Here is a 20,279-nt window from a genome sequence, read left to right as displayed (position 1 = left end):
AAAATAGTTTCGAGTATGTGTACGGTTAGAAGATGTCTCATGTGACTTTGTTATCTGTACACGCTGTGACTATACAAATCACAACATGTAAATAGGAAAATGTTGGTGTTATTTTGTCACTTATTGGGAGCAGTATGCTAGCTGGAGCCATTTACCTCCAGTCTTTGTGCTAAGCTAGGCTAGCGGTGGGTGCGTCAGACAGTTACGGCACGCACGAAGATGAAAAGGGTATGTATGGACTTATCTAACTCTGGGGGATACCTTGAATAAGCTGAAGTCCCAAAAAGTCGGCGTGTTCCTTTAAGTTTATCAAGCATAGGTTCACTATTGGATTACGCTGGTCATGTGTATCACACACAAGTTTTGAATTACCTAGCAGCCTATGAAGGAGTGAGACAGCTCTCAGATTTCGTCAAAAATATCTTCATTTGTGTTCTGAAGATGAACGAAAGTCTTACGGGGTTGGAACAACATGAGGGAGAGTAATTACTGACAAAATTTTCATTTTTGGGTGAACTAACCCTCTTTTACAGCAAAAGTAGTCATTTGTAGGCTTTTTTGCATATTTTGTTTGGCTGGATATTGTCTAGAATATGTTAATGTAGGCTAATTCTGATTGTACAAGAGAAATAATATGATATATATCTTGTCTTGATTGAGCTATGATTGATTGAGAATGAATTTAGTTTCAAACACAATACAGTGAATTGTGTTTACACAGTAAATAAGTCTGAGATGTACTGTATTATTAAAATAATCCCAGACAGAATGATCAGGTCTTGTATCATACAAGTATGAACAATGAAGCACCAAACCTTCAGTTCGCCAGATTTGGTGGATGTAGTTAGAAAATAATAGAAACTGTAAAATATTAAACAATAAACAAACTGAGAAATAAAATGATTGTTTTCTTTCTTTACATGATTTAAAAGATTCCAGTAAAACAGCTGCAGTAAATTGTAAAGACTGTACAAATCATATATAACTAAAATTGATAAAAAGTTTTAAACTGTGACTTCTACACTATTTTACACTAGCCTACATTAAAAGTATTAAATAAACTTGATATCTACACATATTGACTGTATATGAGAAATTATTGCAGAATGTTTTCGCCGGATGCCGTATATTTCCAGTCTGGATGTGAGCAATGTTTCATCCAGAATAAAACAAGAAGATACTGAGGAACAAACAGATTGGTGTCTATTCTTGATTCTTCATTGTTTATTGCTTTGGAAACTGATATCTGTATCTCTGATAAATGATACAGAAATGCATCTAAATGGTCATAATCATGTATAGAAGTTGTCAGACACATTTTAATTGTTGAGCTAAACTTTTCCACATCAAAGATCTGATACTTGAAAATCACACAGACGGATTCCTGATCTCTTGTTTTCTGCTAAGTTCAAATCTAATTTTTTCAACTGGCCTAATTTAATTTCAGTTTATTTGATCAGTTGTGGAAACATTCTGTTCACTTGGGCTCAATCAGAAATAACATGGTGAGCCAATGGAAAAATGTAGTTTACCAAACCTGTTACTGGTCCAATTAAATATTTTAAATTAGCAACAATTTTATTTCTCACTGTCCCAAAAGAAAAATGTATTAAAAAAAGCCCAAATACATTAAGCAAAATACAGAACAGAGACAACAGGGTTGACATTTTATCACATTACTTTATTGTATGTGTCAAATCAATTGATTGAATCAAATCAATTCCAACACAGGATATTTGGTAAAAATAACTTATTTTAAATAAGGGGAAAACACTGAATACATTCAAAAAGTTAGCTGCCCTTTGACATATAGGTCACTGTCAATGGCGACTGTCAACTGTTTGGTTACTGACATTCTTTAAAATATATTATTTTGTGTTCAGCAGAAGAAAGAAACTCGTTTGGAACAATTTGAATGTTATATGACAACATTTTCATTTTTGGGTGAACTGTCCCTATACTACTGTTTTCATTTGGAGTGGACTGTTTATTGTAGAGACTGTTTCTACTGGCTTCACATTTTACAATTGTGCAATTTGCCTGATTTATAAAATGTCCTGTTTAATGCCATACTTATTCATATGCTTTCATCTGGCACAATGTATAAAGGCAATAAACATTTAGATCTTATTCCTGGATTTTCTTCGTATGTTTATTTACTATGGGGTCATAAAAAGAATCTTATAAAGTGACATTAAGAGCTATATCCCATGTGTGGGTAAATTGCTAGGAATATCCAATAGATGGCAGCAATACGCTAAAGAGATTTCAGGTTTGCTTTACAAATGGAGGTTGCCAAGTCCGCGGTTTTACCGATTGTTTTGCTTAGCAATTTCGCTAGTTCTGGCAACCCTAACAAATCCAAAGGAACAACAAACCTGTCCTGGAACAAACGAAAGAGCAGAAGAAAGTAGCGCGAGACACGAGTGCTGTAAATCTGACCAGTTCAAGCTAAAACTGACAGATGCCGTTTATTTACAGTCTGGATGTGAGAGATGTTCCCAATTTGTAGAGTTTGGCATTAATCTGCTCCAGAATTGATGTAAGTACTACGATATAAAACGTAACACGTGCTCTGGTTTAGTATTGTCTATAAAACCATACAAAAAGACCCTGTATTCTAATCTAATAGATGTTTCAATGTAATTTAAGTATTTTCTGTAAATTCATTAAGTTCTTTTCAAATTTGCCAGATCTGGTCAGTGGGCGACGGTATGATCACAACTCACACAACAATTCACTGAATACTGGGAATATTCCCATCATCCTCCCACAAGAGAAGGACAAACTCCAGGAGTAGCAGCTGAAATCTGTGTGATGTTAAAGATGGAGTTTATTAAAGAGGAGATTGAAGACATGACTTATCCAGAACCATCAGGAATAAAACATGAAGATACTGAGGAACAAATAGGTTGGTGTCCATTCTTGATTCTTCATTATTTAAGCTTGGTGACATTCCCCCCCCCAGCAGTAATTTAAACTGATTTAGTGGCTGGAAAATAATGCACAATGTAAGGGTGATAAATAATTTCTTTAAATGATCTTAACCTTGAATAATAGCCATTGTCATTAACATTTTGATTGCATTAAAGCGTAAGTCTCGCCAAAATGCAACCTAGGGTCTTTTTGTTAATCAACCCAAGGCGAACTTTCATTTAAAAGCATAATTAGAATGGCAACGCCACTTTTAAATTTGACCGTATTTTCGTTTTCGGTCAAATTGCCTTTTGAATGGGAGTGCTATAGGGGCACGACAATGATAGCATCAAAAATTGCTATTTGTAAAACACTAAGAAGGCTCGACACAACATGAAACTTTGCTCGAAGTATCACCAGTACTACACATGAACTCCAGCATTGAGAACATTGTTTGTGTACACAGTTTACTAAAAAAGAAAGATTTTGAACAACTCACTGTAGCTGTTGTTGTTTCCGTCCGCACGCATTTTGTCAGTCAAAAATAGTCGATCTCCGAATGCGAATTAACTAATTCTTATATGAGGATCCTTTTTCAAATACAAGGTCAATATTGATTTTCACTAACGACAAAACAAATTATCAGTGAATTTATATGGAACTAAGCTTTAGGAGCTTTCCATCTTTACTCTCCTCCATGTTACGTTGGACTCGGAGATCGACTAGGCTATTTTTGACTGACAAAATGCGTGCGGACGGAAACAACAACAGCTACAGTGAGTTGTTCAAAAGCCCCTGGTGATACTTAAAGCAAAGTTTCATGTTGTGTCGAGCCTTCTTAGTGTTTTAAAGGGGTCATATAATGCCATTTTTGTCCAAGCTAATATGATTCTTTAGGGTCTAAATTAAAAGTTTGTAATATACTTTAATTAAAAATTCTCATTAGTATTGTAAGAAAACACTAATTTTACCTGGTCAAAAACAGCTCTGTTCTCAGCACGCCGTTTCAGTGCATGTGTCTTTAAATGATAATGAGCTTTGCTCACCCCGCCCCTCTGTTCTGTGGGTACACCGTATCTAACACAATAACCACGTGTTATTCGTTATAAACGTGGGATTATGAATTATATTGAGAACGTCGTACATAGAAAACAAGCCGTAATGTACCCTGAGTGTAAACCTTAGACGAATTCATCGTGAAGCCTGCAGCAAGGTTTGCAAATTTCGCAAAGATTAATATAAATACTAATATAAAGGTTAATAAAACATTACACTCACATCTTCTGGAGGTTCAGCAGGAACACGTTGGTACCGATCCGTTTTTTCTCGTTTGTAAAGCTGTCTGGTGTGAAATGATTCGCGCAAACATGAAAGCACAGACGATTGTGGGGAATCCCCGTGTCAATCCTTTGGGCATATTGCTTCAAAAACAAAACTCAGCCACTGCATCTTCAACGGCTCGGATTTAGGAACATCCAAATGACTGCTGTGTTCCTTATTACATCTAAGAACAGAACACCACAATCGCTTAGACGCCATTCTACTCCAGCATATCAACAATGGCGGACTACTATGACGACGGCTGTCACAGCTTGCTCAGGGCGGGTCTTGTGTTGAAACACGGCTGTCAATCACAATAGCGGGAGGGGCGTTGGATATTATGACGTCACAATATCGAACGGCTTGATTTCAGAGATGGTCAAACATATAAGGAGATTAAACAAACAAACAAAACCACTGGATGGATTTTTATCATGATAGGATGGTTGTGTACAGGCACTGCCAAAAGACATTTCAGTGCAATCAACTTGTAAAAGTGCATGTACCATTATATGACCCCTTTAAAAATAGCAATTTTTGATGCTATCATTGTCGTGCCCCTATAGCACTCCCATTCAAAAGGCAATTTGACCAAAAATGAAAATACGGTCAAACTTAAAAGTGGCATTTCCATCCTAATTATGCTTTTAAACAAAAGTTTGCCTCGGGTAGATTAACAAAAAGACCCTAGATTGCATTTTGGCGAGAGTTACGCTTTAATAAGCAAATGACAGAGGTATCCTTTGCACACATCAAATATCTGGTACATTATACAGATGCTGATCTCTAAAGCTTTCTGCTAATAAATCTGGTTACATGAATTTTCATATTTATTCTCCATGAACCGATTCTGAATTAATATGTTTATTTCAGACCAGATGGAAACGATGGAGCAAAGACACAAACTGGATAAAGTGGATGAAAAACATTGTAACTTAAAAACGCAACGAAAAAAAGCCAAAAAGCTGCACGTCTGTTTTCAGTGTGGAAAGAGTTACACATATATATCTAGACTCAAAAAACATCTGTGTTTTCCCTCTGGAGAGAAACCATTTAAATGTGATCAGTGTGAAAAAGATTTTATTTCATCATCAAATCTAAAACAACACCTGAAACTTCATTCAGGTGAGAAGCCTCACTTGTGTTCTCTCTGTGGAAAGAGTTTTACACGGCTGGATTATTTTAAACTGCACCAGAAAACACATGATGAAGTGAGAGATCATGTGTGTTGTGACTGTGGGAAGAGCTTTACAACAGCTGCCTATCTGAAACTGCACCAAAGAATTCATACTGGAGAAAAACCTTACAAGTGCTCAAATTGTGACAAGAGTTTCACTCATTCTGGAAGCCTAAAACTACATGAGCGATTTCATACTGGAGAGAAGCCGTACAAATGTACTCAGTGTGAGAAGAGTTTTAAAACTAAATTTGTTCTCGATAATCATCTGCGTGTTCACACTGGAGAAAAGCCATTTAACTGTGATCATTGTGGTAAAAGTTTTAATGTATCCACGAGTTTAAAAAAACACCTGAGAAAACATACAAATGAGAAGCCTTATGTGTGTTCTTTTTGTGGAAAGAGTTTTACATGGCTGACCTCTCTTAAACAGCACCAGAAAATACACACCGGTGAGAGAGATCATGTGTGTTGTGACTGTGGGAAGAGCTTTATTAGAGCATTTAGTCTGAGACTGCATCAAAGAATTCATACTGGAGAAAAACCTTTCAAGTGCTCATATTGTGACAGGAGTTTCACTCACTCTTGGTCTCTGAAAGTACATGAGCGAGTTCATTCTGGAGAAAGACCTTACAAGTGCTCAATTTGTAACAAGAGTTTCGCTCATTCTGGATACCTGAAAGTGCATAATAAGCGAGTTCATACTGGAGAGTAGAGCTGTTCTCAGTGTGGAGAGATCTTTCTGTTTTCATCAAGCCTTCTTATTCATATACAAAAATATCATGATGTGTTGTAAGTTTAATAACTTTCATTTTCATTGTAAATATACAATTTAGTTTAGTTTTTGAATTTGTTGAAATGCTCTGAGAGCTATAAGGACTTATGAGTTGAATGTTCGCCAGTTAAAGGGATAGTTCTCCCAAAATTAAAATTCTGTCAGTCCCTCATGTTGTTCCAACCCCGTAAGACTTTCATCGGAACAGAAATGAAGATATTTTTTATTCAATCTGAGAGCTGTCTCACTCCTTCTAGGCTGCTAGGTAACTGATATGCCATCCCAGCGAAGTTAGTAAAGACATTGTTAAAATAGTCATAGTGACTACAGTGGCTCAACCTTAAAGGAACACGCCGACTTTTGAGGACTTTAGTTTATTCACCGTATCCCCCAGAGTTACATAAGTCCATACATACCCTTTTTCATGTCTGTGCGTGCTGTAACTCTGTCTGACGCACCCACCGCTAGCCTAGCTTAGCACAAAGACTGGAGCAGCTAGCATACTGCTCCCAATAAGTGACAAAATAACGCCAACATTTTCCTATTTACATGTTGTGATTTGTATATTCACATTGTGTACAAATAACAAAGTCACATGAGACACAGACATCTTCTAACTGTACACATTCTGGGAACTATATTGTCAGAAGGTGAAGCACTGCTACTTCTGCGGAGTGATTTACTCCAACTCTGAGAGAACTCTCTGCTCCTCACCACAGGGCTTCTCAGGCACTGCGAGCAAATCACTCCGCCCAAGTAGCAGTGCTTCGCCTTCTGAGAAAATAGTTTCGAGTATGTGTACGGTTAGAAGATGTCTCATGTGACTTTGTTATCTGTACACGCTGTGACTATACAAATCACAACATGTAAATAGGAAAATGTTGGTGTTATTTTGTCACTTATTGGGAACAGTATGCTAGCTGGAGCCATTTACCTCCAGTCTTTGTGCTAAGCTAGGCTAGCGGTGGGTGCGTCAGACAGTTACGGCACGCACGAAGATGAAAAGGGTATGTATGGACTTATCTAACTCTGGGGGATACCTTGAATAAGCTGAAGTCCCAAAAAGTCGGCGTGTTCCTTTAAGTTTATCAAGCATAGGTTCACTATTGGATTACGCTGGTCATGTGTATCACACACAAGTTTTGAATTACCTAGCAGCCTATGAAGGAGCTCTCAGATTTCGTCAAAAATATCTTCATTTGTGTTCTGAAGATGAACGAAAGTCTTACGGGGTTGGAACAACATGAGGGAGAGTAATTACTGACAAAATTGTCATTTTTGGGTGAACTAACCCTCTCTTACAGCAAAAGTAAAGTCATTATAGGCTTTTTTGCATATTTTGTTTGGCTGGATATTGTCTAGAATATGTTAATGTAGGCTAATTCTGATTGTACAAGAGAAATAATATGATATTTATATTGTCTTGATTGAGCTATGATTGATTGAGAATGAATTTAGTTTCAAACACAATACAGTGAATTGTGTTTACACAGTAAATAAGTCTGAGATGTACTGTATTATTAAAATAATCCCAGACAGAATGATCAGGTCTTGTATCATACAAGTATGAACAATGAAGCACCAAACCTTCAGTTCGCCAGATTTGGTGGATGTAGTTAGAAAATAATAGAAACTGTAAAATATTAAACAATAAACAAACTGAGAAATAAAATGATTGTTTTCTTTCTTTACATGATTTAAAAGATTCCAGTAAAACAGCTGCAGTAAATTGTAAAGACTGTACAAATCAAATATAACTAAAATTGATAAAAAGTTTTAAACTGTGACTTCTACACTATTTTACACTAGCCTACATTAAAAGTATTAAATAAACTTGATAACTACACATATTGACTGTATATGAGAAATTATTGCAGAATGTTTTCGCAGGATGCCGTATATTTCCAGTCTGGATGTGAGCAATGTTTCATCCAGAATAAAACAAGAAGATACTGAGGAACAAACAGATTGGTGTCTATTCTTGATTCTTCATTGTTTATTGCTTTGGAAACTGATATCCGTATCACTGATAAATTATACAGAAATGCATCTAAATGGTCATAATCATGTAGAAGTTGTCAGACACATTTTAATTGTTGAGCTAAACTTTGCCACATCAAAGATCTGATACTTGAAAATCACACAGACGGATTCCTGATCTCTTGTTTTCTGCTAAGTTCAAATCAAAATTTTTCAACTGGCCTAATTTAATTTCAGTTTATTTGATCAGTTGTGGAAACATTCTGTTCACATGGGCTCAATCAGAAATAACATGGTGAGCCAATGGAAAAATGTAGTTTACCAAACCTGTTACTGGTCCAATTAAACATTTTAAATTGTAGCAACAATTTTATTTCTCACTGTCCCAAAAGAAAAATGTATTAAAAAAAATCCCAAATACATCAAGCAAAATACAGAACAGAGACAACAGGGTTGACATTTTATCACATTACTTTATTGACAAATCAATTCCAACACAGGATATTTGGTAAAAATAACTTATTTTAAATAAGGGGAAAACACTGAATACATTCAAAAAGCTAGCTGCCCTTTGACATGTAAGGGATAATGTATAGTGATCCGGTTGTTATAGTGAATAACAACCCCGACCGGCTGAACGGGATCCCGACGCGAAGCGGAGGGATCTTGAATCAGCCTGAAGGGGTTGTTATTCACTATAACAACCGGATCACTATACATTATCCCGCTTATTACATGGCTACCTACAAAATAAATAAATAATTTGACACAAATTATTTATTTAAAAAGGAGTTTATTGATTTAAAAACTATTGTATTGCTTCCGCTAAAGAAAATAGTCCGTTCCGCGTCCATAGCAACGCGCTGTTTTTCATGGCAACGGTCTGTTATACTTCGCAGCGGTCTGTTATCAAGAAATAACAGACCCCATTCTACATTGGAATTCAGCCAAGCCATGTAATAAATATACTTCCATGGTATTTTTTATTACTGTTGAAGTCAATGGCGACTGTCAACTTTGGTTACTGACATTCTTCAAAATATATTATTTTGTGTTCAGCAGACGAAAGAAACTCGTTTGGAACAATTTGAATGTTATGACAACATTTTAATTTTTGGGTGAACTGTCCCTACTACTGTTTTCATTTGGAGTGGACTGTTTATAGTAGAGTCTGTTTCTACTGGCTTCACATTTCAAAATTGTGCAATTTGCATGATTTATAAAATGTCCTGTTTATGCCTTGTATTTATTCATGCTTTCATCTGGCACAATGTATAAAGGCAATAAACATTCTGATCTTATTCCTGGATTTTCTTCGTATGTTTATTTACTATGGGGTCATAAAGAATCTTATATAGTGACATTAAGTGCTATATGTGTGGGTAAATTGCTAGGAATATCCAATAGATGGCAGCAATACGCTAAAGAGATTTCAGGTTTGCTTTACAAATGGAGGTTGCCAAGTCGGCGGTTTTACCGATTGTTTTGCTTAGCAATTTCGCTAGTTCTGGCAACCCTAACAAATCCAAAGGAACAACAAACCTGGAACAAACGAAAGAGCAGAAGTAGCGCGAGACACGAGTGCTGTAAATCTGACCAGTTCAAGCTAAAACTGACGCCAGATGCCGCTTATTTACAGTCTGGATGTGAGAGATGTTCCCAATTTGTAGAGTTTGGCATTAATCTGCTCCAGAATTGATGTAAGTACTACGATATAAAACGTAACACGTGCTCTGGTTTAGTATGGTCTTAACCATACAAAAAGTCCCTGTATTCTAATCTAATCTAGATGTTTCAATGTAATGTAAGTATTTTCTGTAAATTCACTTAGTTCTTTTCAAATTTGCCAGATCTGGTCCTGTGGGCGACGGTATGATCACAAGTCACACAACAATTCACCAATAAATACTGGGAATATTCCCATCATCCTCCTACAAGAGAAGGACAAAACTCCAGGAGTAGCAGCTGAAATCTGCGTGACTGTTAAAGATGGAGTTTATTAAAGAGGAGATTGAAGACATGACTTATCCAGAACCATCAGGAATAAAACATGAAGATACTGAGGAACAAATAGGTTGGTGTCCATTCTTGATTCTTCATTATTTAAGCTTGGTGACATTCCCCCCCCAGCAGTCATTTAAACTGATTTAGTGGCTGGAAAATAATGCACAATGTAAGGGTGATAAATAATTTCTTTAAATGATCTTAACCTTGAATAATAGCAATTGTCATTAACATTTTGAAACAATAAAGGGATAGTTCACTTTGAAAATAAATTTTGGTATGTTTTAGCTTACCTCAAGGGCATCCAAGATGTAGGTGTCTTTTTTTCCGCAGTAGTTTAAATTTTGATATTTTTAGGTCAAACCGTTCTTGTCTGTCAGTCATATAATGCAGGTCTACGGTCACTGTCTCAAAGAGCATGCACAAAGTTTAAATTAAAACAATTCCCCATCGTCCAAATTAAACGTCCGAATGATCTGAGGGCGCGGGCGGGTATAGATATATATACACTAGATGTCGCCTTGGCTACTGCAGTTCATTGGAACGAATCCGTAGCCAAGGCGACATCTAGTGTATATATCTATACCCGCCTGCGCCCTCAGATCATTTGGACGCGGCTGTGTTCAAGAGATAACAACGATATAAATACTGTTCGTTTTCTCACACAAACTGCTCGTTTCATGTCTTAGGCCATCAATGTGTACTTACGATGGGGAATTGTTTAATTTGGACGATGGGGAATTGTTTTAATTTGGACTTTGTGCATGCTCTTTGAGACAGTGACCTATCAAAGTGAACTATCCCTTTAAAGCGTAACTCTCACCAAAATGCAACCTAGGGTCTTTTTGTTAATCTACCCAAGGCAAACTTTCGTTTAAAAGCATAATTAGAATGGAAACGCCACTTTTAGGTTTGACTGTATTTTCATTTTCGGTCAAATTGCCTTTTGAATGGGAGTGCTATAGGGGCACGACAATGATAGCATCAAAAAACGCTATTTTTAAAACACTAAGAAGGCTCGACACAACATGAAACTTTGCTCCAAGTATCACCAGGGGCTCTACACATGAAATCGAGAACATTGTTTGTGTGCACAGAGTTTACTAAAAAGAAAGATTTTGAACAACTCACTGTAGCTGTTGTTGTTTCCGTCCGCACGCATTTTGTCAGTCAAAAATAGTCGATCTCCGAATCCAACGTAACAGGGAGGAGAGTAAAGATAAAGCTCCTAAAGCTTAGTTCCATATAAATTCACTGATAATTTGTTTTGTCGTTAGTGAAAATCAATATTGACCCTGTATTTGAAAAAGGATCCTCATATAAGAATCAGTTCATTCGCATTCGGAGATCGACTATTTTTGACTGACAAAATGCGTGCGGACGGAAACAACAACAGCTACAGTGAGTTGGTCAAAATCTTTCTTTTTAGTAAACTCTGTGTACACAAACAATGTTCTAGATTTCATGTGTAGAGCCCCTGGTGATACTTGGAGCAAAGTTTCATGTTGTGTCGAGCCTTCTTAGTGTTTTAAAAATAGCGTTTTTTGATGCTATTATTGTCGTGCCCCTATAGCACTCCCATTCAAAAGGCAATTTGACCGAAAACTAAAATACGATCAAACTTAAAAGTGGCGTTTCCATTCTAATTATGCTTTTAATCGGAAGTTTGCCTCGGGTAGATTAACAAAAAGACCCTAGGTTGCATTTTGGCGAGAGTTATGCTTTAATAAGCAAATGACAGAGGTATCCTTTGCCACAACAAATATCTGGTACATTATACAGATGCTGATCTATAATGCTTTCTGATAATAAATCAGGTTTACATGAATTTTCACATTTATTCTCCATGAACAGATTCTGACTTGATATGTTTATTTCAGACCAGATGGAAACGATGGAGCAAAGACACAAACTGGATGAAGTGGATGAAAAACATTGTTACTTAAAAACTCAACGAAAAAAAGCCAAAAAGCTGCACGTCTGCTCTCAGTGTGGAAAGAGTTACACATATATATCTGGACTCAAAAAACATTTGTGTTTTCCCTCTGGAGAGAAACCATTTAACTGTGATCAGTGTGGAAAAGGTTTTAGTACATTATCAAATCTAAAACAACACCTGAAACTTCATTCAGATGAGAAGCCTTATGTGTGTTCTCTCTGTGGAAAGAGTTTTACACGGCTGGATCATTGTAAACAGCATCAGAAAACACATGATGAAGTGAGAGATCATCTGTGTTTGGACTGTGGGAAGAGCTTTACTAAAGCTGACAATCTGAAACGGCACCAAAGAATTCATACTGGAGAAAAACCTTACAAGTGCTCATATTGTGACAAGAGATTCGCTCAGTCTGCACACCTGAAAGTGCATAATCAGCGACATACTGGAGAAAAACCTTACAAGTGCTCATATTGTGACAAGAGCTTCACTCAGTCTGGATCCCTGAAAGTGCATAATAAGCGACTTCATACTGGAGAGAAGCGCTGTATCTTTCTGTCTTCATCAAGCCTTCTTATTCATATACAAAAATATGATGATGCGTTGCAAGTTTAATAACTTTAATTTTCATTGTAAATACACAATTGAGTTTAGTTTGTGAATTAGTTGACATGCTCTGAGAACTATTAGGACTTATGAGTTGAAGGTTCGCCAGTTAAAGGGATAGTTCTCCCAAAATTAAAAAAAAAAACTGTCAGTAATTACTCTCCCTCATGTTGTTCCAACCCCGTAAGACTTTTTGAAGATATTTTTGATTCAGTCTGAGAGCTGACTCACTCCTTGTAGGCTGCAAGGTAATTGATATGCCATCCCAGAAAAGTTAGTAAAGACACCGTTAAAATAGTCCTCCTAGTGACTACAGTGGCTCAACCTTAAAGGAACACGCCGACTTTTTGGGACTTTAGCTTATTCAAGGTAGCCCCCAGAGTTAGATAAGTCCATACAAACCCTTTTCATCTTCGTGCGTGCCGTAACTCTCTGACGCACCCACCGCTAGCCTAGCTTAGCACAAAGACTGGAGGTAAATGGCTCCAGCTAGCATACTGCTCCCAATAAGTGACAAAATCACGCCAACATTTTCCTATTTACATGTTGTGATTTGTATAGTCACAGCGTGTACAGATAACAAAGTCACATGAGACACAGACATCTTCTAACTGTACACATACTGGGAACTATATTGTCAGAAGGTGAAGCACTGCTACTTCTGCGGAGTGATTTACTCCAACTCTGAGCAAACTCTCTGCTCCTCACCAGGGCTTCTCAGGCACTGCGTGCAAATCACTCCGCCCAAATAGCAGTGCTTCGCCTTCTGAGAATATAGTTTCCAGTATGTTTACGGTTAGAAGATTTCTGTGTCTCATGTGACTTTGTTATTTGTACACGCTGTGACTATACAAATCACAACATGTAAATAGGAAAATGTTGGCGTGATTTTGTCACTTATTGGGAGCAGTATGCTAGCTGGAGTCGTTTACCTTCAGTCTTTGTGCTAAGCTAGGCTAGCAGTGGGTGCGTCAAACAGAGTTACGGCACGCACGGACATGAAAAGGGTATGTATGGACTTATGTAACTCTGGGGGATACGGTGAATAAGCTAAAGTCCTAAAAAGTCGGCGTGTTCCTTTAAGTTTATCAAGCGTAGGCTCACTATTGGCCTCACATGACCAGCGTAGGCCAATAGTGAGCCTACGCTTGATAAACTTAAAGGAACACAAATCAGCCAATAGTGAGCTTACGTGATCCCCCATGTGTGTGATGCTGGCCAATAGTGAGCCTACGTTTTTCTGACATGACAATGACCCGAAGCACACAGCCAGGATAACCAAGGAGTGGCTCTGTAAGAAGCATATCAAGGTTCTGGCGTGGCCTAGCCAGTCTCCAGACCTAAACCCAATAGAGAATCTTTGGAGGGAGCTCAAACTCCGTGTTTCTCAGCAACAGCCCAGAAACCTGACTGATCTAGAGAAGATCTGTGTGGAGGAGTGGGCCAAAATCCCTCCTGCAGTGTGTGCAAACCTGGTGAAAAACTACAGGAAACGTTTGACCTCTGTAATTGCAAACAAAGGCTACTGTACCAAATATTAACATTGATTTTCTCAGGTGTTCAAATACTTATTTGCAGCTGTATCATACAAATAAATAGTTAAAAAATCATACATTGTGATTTCTGGATTTTTTTATTTAGATTATGTCTCTCACAGTGGACATGCACCTAAGATGACAATTTCAGACCCCTCCATGATTTCCAAGTGGGAGAACTTGCAAAATAGCAGGTTGTTCAAATACTTATTTTCCTCATTATATATATATATATATATATATATATATATATATATATATATATATATATATATATATATATATATATATATAAAATTTTGTGCACAAAAAGTTTTCTCATAGCTTGATAAACTTGAGGTTGAGCCACTGTAGTCACTTGGACTATTTTAAATATGTCTTTACTAACATTTCTGGGATGGCAAGTTTATAATTTTTTTTTTTTTTTTGCATATTTTGTTTGGCTGGATGTTGTCTAGAATATGTTAATGTTATTCTGATTGTACAAGAGAAATAATATGATATACATCTTGTCTTGATTGAGCTATGATTGATTGAGAATGAATTTAGTTTCAAACACAATACAGTGAATTGTGTTTACACAATAAATAAGATTGAGATGTACTTACGGATTCCTGATCTCTTGTTTTCAAAGTTCAAATCTATTTTTTCAATTGGCCTAATATAATTTCAGTTTATTAAATTTGATCAATTGTGGCAACATTCTGTTCACATGGGCTCAATCACAAATAATATGTTGAGCCAATGGAAAAATAAATTGTAGTAATACATTTATTTCTCATTGTCCCAAAAGAAAAATGTATTAAAAAGACAACAAATACATTAAGCAAAATACAGAACACAGACAACAGGGTTGACATTTTATCACATTACTTTATTGACAAATCAATTCCAACACAGGATATTTGGTGAAAATAACTTATTTTAAATAAGGGGAAAACACTGAATACATTCAAAAAGCTAGCTGCCCTTTTGACACACACACACACACACACACACACACACACACACACACACACACACACATATATATATATATATATATATATATATATATATATATATATATATATATATATATATTATTTTTTATTTTTTTCATAGTTATTTTCCTACTGTTGAAGTCAATGGCGACTGTCAACTGTTTGGTTACCGACATTCTTCAAAATTTATTATTTTGTGTTCAGCAGAAGAAAGAAACTCGTATAGGTTTGGAACAATTTTATTGTTATATGACAAAATTTTTATTTTTGGGTGAACTGTCCCTTTAATACTACTGTTTTCATTTGGAATGGACTGTTTATTGTAGAGTCCGTTTCTACTGGCTTCACATTTTAAAATTGTGCAATTTGCCTGATTTATAAAATGTCCTGTTTAATGCATTGTATTTATTCATATGCTTTCATCTGGCACAATGTATAAAGGCAATAAACATTTAGATCTTATTCCTGGATTTTCTTCGTATGTTTATTTACTATGGGGTTATAAAGAATTTTATAAACTGACATGAAGAACTATATCCCATGTGTGGGTAAATTACTAGGAATATCCAATAGATGGCAGCAATACGCTAAAGAGATTTCAGGTTTGCTTTACAAATGGAGGTTGCCAAGTCCGCGGTTTTACCAATGGTTTTGCTTAGCAATTTCGCTAGTTCTGGCAACCCTAACAAATCCAAAGGAACAACAAACCTGGAACAAACGAAACGTGCAGAAGATTGTAGCGCGAGACACGAGTGCTGTAAATCTGACCAGTTCAAGCTAAAACTGACAGATGCCGTTTATTTACAGTCTGGATGTGAGAGATGTTCCCAATTTGTAGAGTTTGGCATTAATCTGCTCCAGAATTGATGTAAGTAACGATATAAAACGTTAACACATGCTCTGGTTTAGTATTGTAAACCATACAAAAAGACCCTGTATTCTAACATCTAATGGATATTTTTCAATGTAATTTAAGTATTTTCTATAAATATACAAAAAATGTTTCACATTTGCCAGATCTGGTCCTGTGGGCGACGGTATGATCACAACTCACACAACAATTGACCAATAAATACTGGGAATATTCCCATCATCCTACAAGAGAAGGACAAACTCCAGGAGTAGCAGCTGAAATCTGTGTGACTGTTAAAGATGGAGTTTATTAAAGAGGAGATTGAAGACATGAGTGATCCAGAACCATCAGGAATAAAACATGAAGATACTGAGGAACAAATAGGTTGGTGTCCATTCTTCTTCATTATTTAAGCTTGGTAAAATTTTTCCCCTATCAGTAATTTAAACTGATTTAGTGGCTGGAAAATAATGCACAATGTAAGTGTGATAAATAATGTCTAAATGATCTTAACCTTGAATAATAGCAATTGTCATTAACATTTTGATTGCATTAATAAGCAAATGACAGAGGTATCCTTTGCAACAACAAATATCTGGTACATTATACAGATGCTGATCTCTTTTGCTTTCTGCTAATAAATCTGGTTTACATGAATTTTCACATTTATTCTCCATAAACTGATTCTGACCTAATATGTTTATTTCAGACCAGATGGAAACGATGGAGCAAAGACACAAACTGAATGAAGTGGATGAAAAACATTGTAACTTAAAAACTCAACGAAAAAAAGCCAAAAAGCTGCACGTCTGCTCTCAGTGTGGAAAAGATTTTTGTTCATCATCAAATCTAAAACAACATCTGATAGTTCATTCAGGTGAGAGGCCTTATGTGTGTTCTCTCTGTGGAAAGAGTTTTACATGGCTGGATCATTGTAAACAGCACCAGAAAACACACACTGAAGTGAGAGATCATGTGTGTTGTGACTGTGGGAAGAGCTTTACTAGAGCTGAATATCTGAAACAGCATCAACGAATTCATACTGGAGAAAAGCCATTTAACTGTGATCATTGTGGTAAAGGTTTTTACGTATCCTCAAATTTAAAAGAACACCTGAAAAAACATACAAATGAGAGGCATTATGTGTGTTCTTTTTGTGGAAAGAGTTTTACATGGCTGAACTCTCTTAAACAGCACCAGAAAATACACACCGGTGAGAGAGATCATGTGTGTTGTGACTGTGGGAAGAGCTTTATTAGAGCTTCTAGTCTGAGACTGCATCAAAGAATTCATACTGGAGAAAAACCTTGCAAGTGCTCATACTGTGACAAGAGCTTCAATCACTCTTGGTCTCTGAAAGTACATGAGCGAGTTCATACTGGAGAAAGACCTTACAAGTGCTCAATTTGTAACAAGAGCTTCGCTCAGTCTGCACACCTGAAAGAGCATAATAAGCGACTTCATACTGGAGAGAAGCGCTGTACTCAATGTGGAGAGATCTTTTTGTCTTCATCAATTCTTCTTATTCATATACAAAAATATCATGATACATTGTAACTTTTTCATTGTAAAAACACAATTTCTGTCAGGACCACTACCGTCAAATACGATTGACAATAAGCATACAGTTTGGATTGGCGGTATGGTTCCGTTCTGGGCAAGAACTCCCTGAGCCTAGCATGGATAAGAGCAGGGAGAGCAGCAATAACCCCCCTTGGGGTCAACAGAACAGAACCAACATGAAAGTTTGCAAATATATTTAATTCAAGATTTTAAAGTACAACATAATCGAGAATTACTCTGATTCAAGGGGAATCAGAATGCCAAATCCTGACTGGGAGGGAGGAGGGTAATTAGCTCCTGAGAAACACGATAGCTGCTGATAATACTGAAGGAGCTTATATATGTATACGGTGATAGCCGTCATATTCCTATTGGTAGATGTGGATCAGCTGAGGGTCAGCTGATGCGAGCTTGACTAACGTTACCTGCCAGAACTAATGCTATGCTTGATTTAGTTTAGCTTGTGAATTTGTTGAAATGCTCTGAGAACTATAAGGACTTATGAGTTGAAGGTTCGAAGTACTCCCAAAAGTGCTATTCCGCCATACATTAAAGTTATCCTTTTTAACCCGCTTAGAAAAGTTTTTAACCCGCTTAGCCACGTTTTATTTTGTGTCACCATACTTGGTCGTGTAACTACTTGTGTAACTGTTTTTAAATAGGGAAAATGTTGATGTGTTTGGTCACTTCTAAATTCATTGCTGTTAGATACCATTGAATGAACTGGGCTAAGCTAAGTGCTATCAAAGTGTCACCGCGCGCCGGAGCGATTGAGTGCACGCACTGAGACGAGAGATGTATGCATCAACTCGTCTTAGTTTAGGGAATAACATAGTTTAATATGAAAAAACGGTGGAGTGTCCCTTTAACATATTCTAGACACCACCCAGCCAAAAGAAATATGCAAATGATTGTACATGAGAAATAATATGATCTACATCTTGTTTTGATTGAGCTATGATTAACTGAGAATTAATTTAGTTTTAAACACATCTTATTTACTACACAAAACTGTAGTAAATAAGTTTGAGATGTACTGTATTATTAACTGTATTATTAAAATAATCACAGACAGAATGATCAGGTCTTGTATCATATAAATGGAGTTCATATTTATCCTTCATTATTGAACAATGAAGCACCAAACCTTCAGTTCGCCAGATTTGGTGGATGTAGTTAGAAAATAATAGAAACTGTAAAATATTAAACAATAAACAAACTGAGAAATAAAACGATTGTTTTCTTTATTTACATGATTCCAGTAAAACATCTGCATTGAATAGTATGTATTCGAACAGTAGACTTTCCCGCGGATCCCGGAATCCAGGAAGATGTTGTGACAAGAAGTCGGTTCCTGTTCCACCTTCCACGTCAGACTCTATTATGTGTTCTTTTCATAATTGTAATTTAGGTACGTGATTTTTAATTCCCTAGCTGTTACATTTAATGATCATGAGCCTGTTGACAATTTGCTGCTGTAATTCTTACAGTTAAAGGAACAGTTCACTCAAAAATGAGTTTCTTTCTGCTGCTGAACACAAAATAATATATCTGTAACCAGACAGTTGACGGTAGCCATTGACTTCTATAGTATTTTTTTTCCTATTTTAGATGTCAATGGCTACCGTCAACTGTCCGGTTACAGACATTCTTCAAAATATCTTCTTTTGTGTTCAGCAGAAAAAAGAAACTCATACAGGTTTGGAACAACTTGAATGTAAGTATTTGACAACATTTGGGTGAATTGTCTCTTTAATACTACTGTTTTTATTTGGAGTCGACTGTTTATTGTAGAGTATGTTTCTACTGTTTTCTGTGGTGTACGTCACACGCATCACACACATGACCAGCGTCGGCCAATAGTGAGGCTATGTTTTTCTGACGTACAACACAGAAGCGCTGCGCTGTTACACTACGTGAACTCACTCAGGAGAAACACAGAAGAAAATGAATAGTTGAATAAAGTTGTATTATTGTTTTGTTTTTTGCGCACAAAAAGTATTCTCATCGCTTGATAAATATATGGTTCAGCCACTGTAGTCACTATGGATTATTTTTAACATTGTCTTTACTCACTTTCTGGGCCGGTAAGTTTCGATCCCATAGAAGCCTATGGAGGAGTGATCCAGCTCTCAGATCTTAATTTGTGTTCCAAAGATGAACGAAAGTCTTACGGGGTTGGAACAACATGAGGGTGAGTAATTACTGACAGAATTTTAATTTTTGGGTGAACTAACCCTTTAAGTTGTTCCAAACCTGTATGAGTTTCTCTTTTCTCTTGTACACAAAAGAAGATATTTTGAGAATATCAGTAACCAGACAGTTGACAGACCCCATTGACTTCAATAGTAGGAAAAAAATACTTTGGAAGTCAGTGGCTACCGTCAACTGTCTGGTTACTGACATTCTTCAAAATGTATTCTTTTGTGTTCAGCAGAAGAAATAAACTCGTATAGGTTTGGAACAACTTGAGTGTGAGTAAATGATGAGAACATTTTCATTTTTAGGTGAATTGTCCATTTAATACTACTGTTTTCATTTGGAGTGGACTGTTTAATGTAGAGTCTGTTTCTACTGTTTTCACATTTTAAAATTGTGCAATTTGCCTGATCTATTAAAATGTCCTGTTTA

General features: G+C 36.5%; 2 protein-coding genes and 1 long non-coding RNA gene across 3 annotated transcripts; all 3 read left to right on the top strand.

The window, feature by feature from the left end:
- The first annotated feature begins 2,232 nt into the window (after positions 1–2,232).
- LOC308693676 (uncharacterized protein) lies at positions 2,233–6,489 on the top strand. The gene is made up of 3 exons (XM_081370756.1): positions 2,233–2,542; positions 2,694–2,911; positions 5,110–6,489. The coding sequence occupies exons 2-3, from the start codon at positions 2,818–2,820 to the stop codon at positions 6,126–6,128; spliced, it is 1,113 nt and encodes a 370-aa protein (XP_081226882.1). The 5' UTR covers positions 2,233–2,542; positions 2,694–2,817; the 3' UTR covers positions 6,129–6,489.
- Positions 6,490–9,566: 3,077 nt separating this feature from the next.
- On the top strand, positions 9,567–12,894 carry LOC308693407. The gene is made up of 3 exons (XR_014030448.1): positions 9,567–9,868; positions 10,019–10,242; positions 12,053–12,894. It is a non-coding gene; the product is annotated as an uncharacterized lncRNA (long non-coding RNA).
- Positions 12,895–15,873: 2,979 nt separating this feature from the next.
- LOC308693919 (uncharacterized protein) lies at positions 15,874–18,820 on the top strand. The gene is made up of 3 exons (XM_081371074.1): positions 15,874–16,100; positions 16,250–16,469; positions 16,795–18,820. Exons 2-3 carry the CDS (start codon positions 16,385–16,387, stop codon positions 17,640–17,642), a joined length of 933 nt encoding a protein of 310 aa, XP_081227200.1. The 5' UTR covers positions 15,874–16,100; positions 16,250–16,384; the 3' UTR covers positions 17,643–18,820.
- The last annotated feature ends 1,459 nt before the right edge of the window (positions 18,821–20,279 follow it).

Source organism: Scardinius erythrophthalmus (genome assembly GCF_964197995.2).
Source record: "Scardinius erythrophthalmus genome assembly, chromosome: 7".
In the NCBI taxonomy this organism is placed as follows: Eukaryota; Metazoa; Chordata; class Actinopteri; order Cypriniformes; family Leuciscidae; genus Scardinius; species Scardinius erythrophthalmus.
Note: the sequence above shows the minus strand (reverse complement) of the source record. Positions and strands in the feature narration are given on the sequence as shown.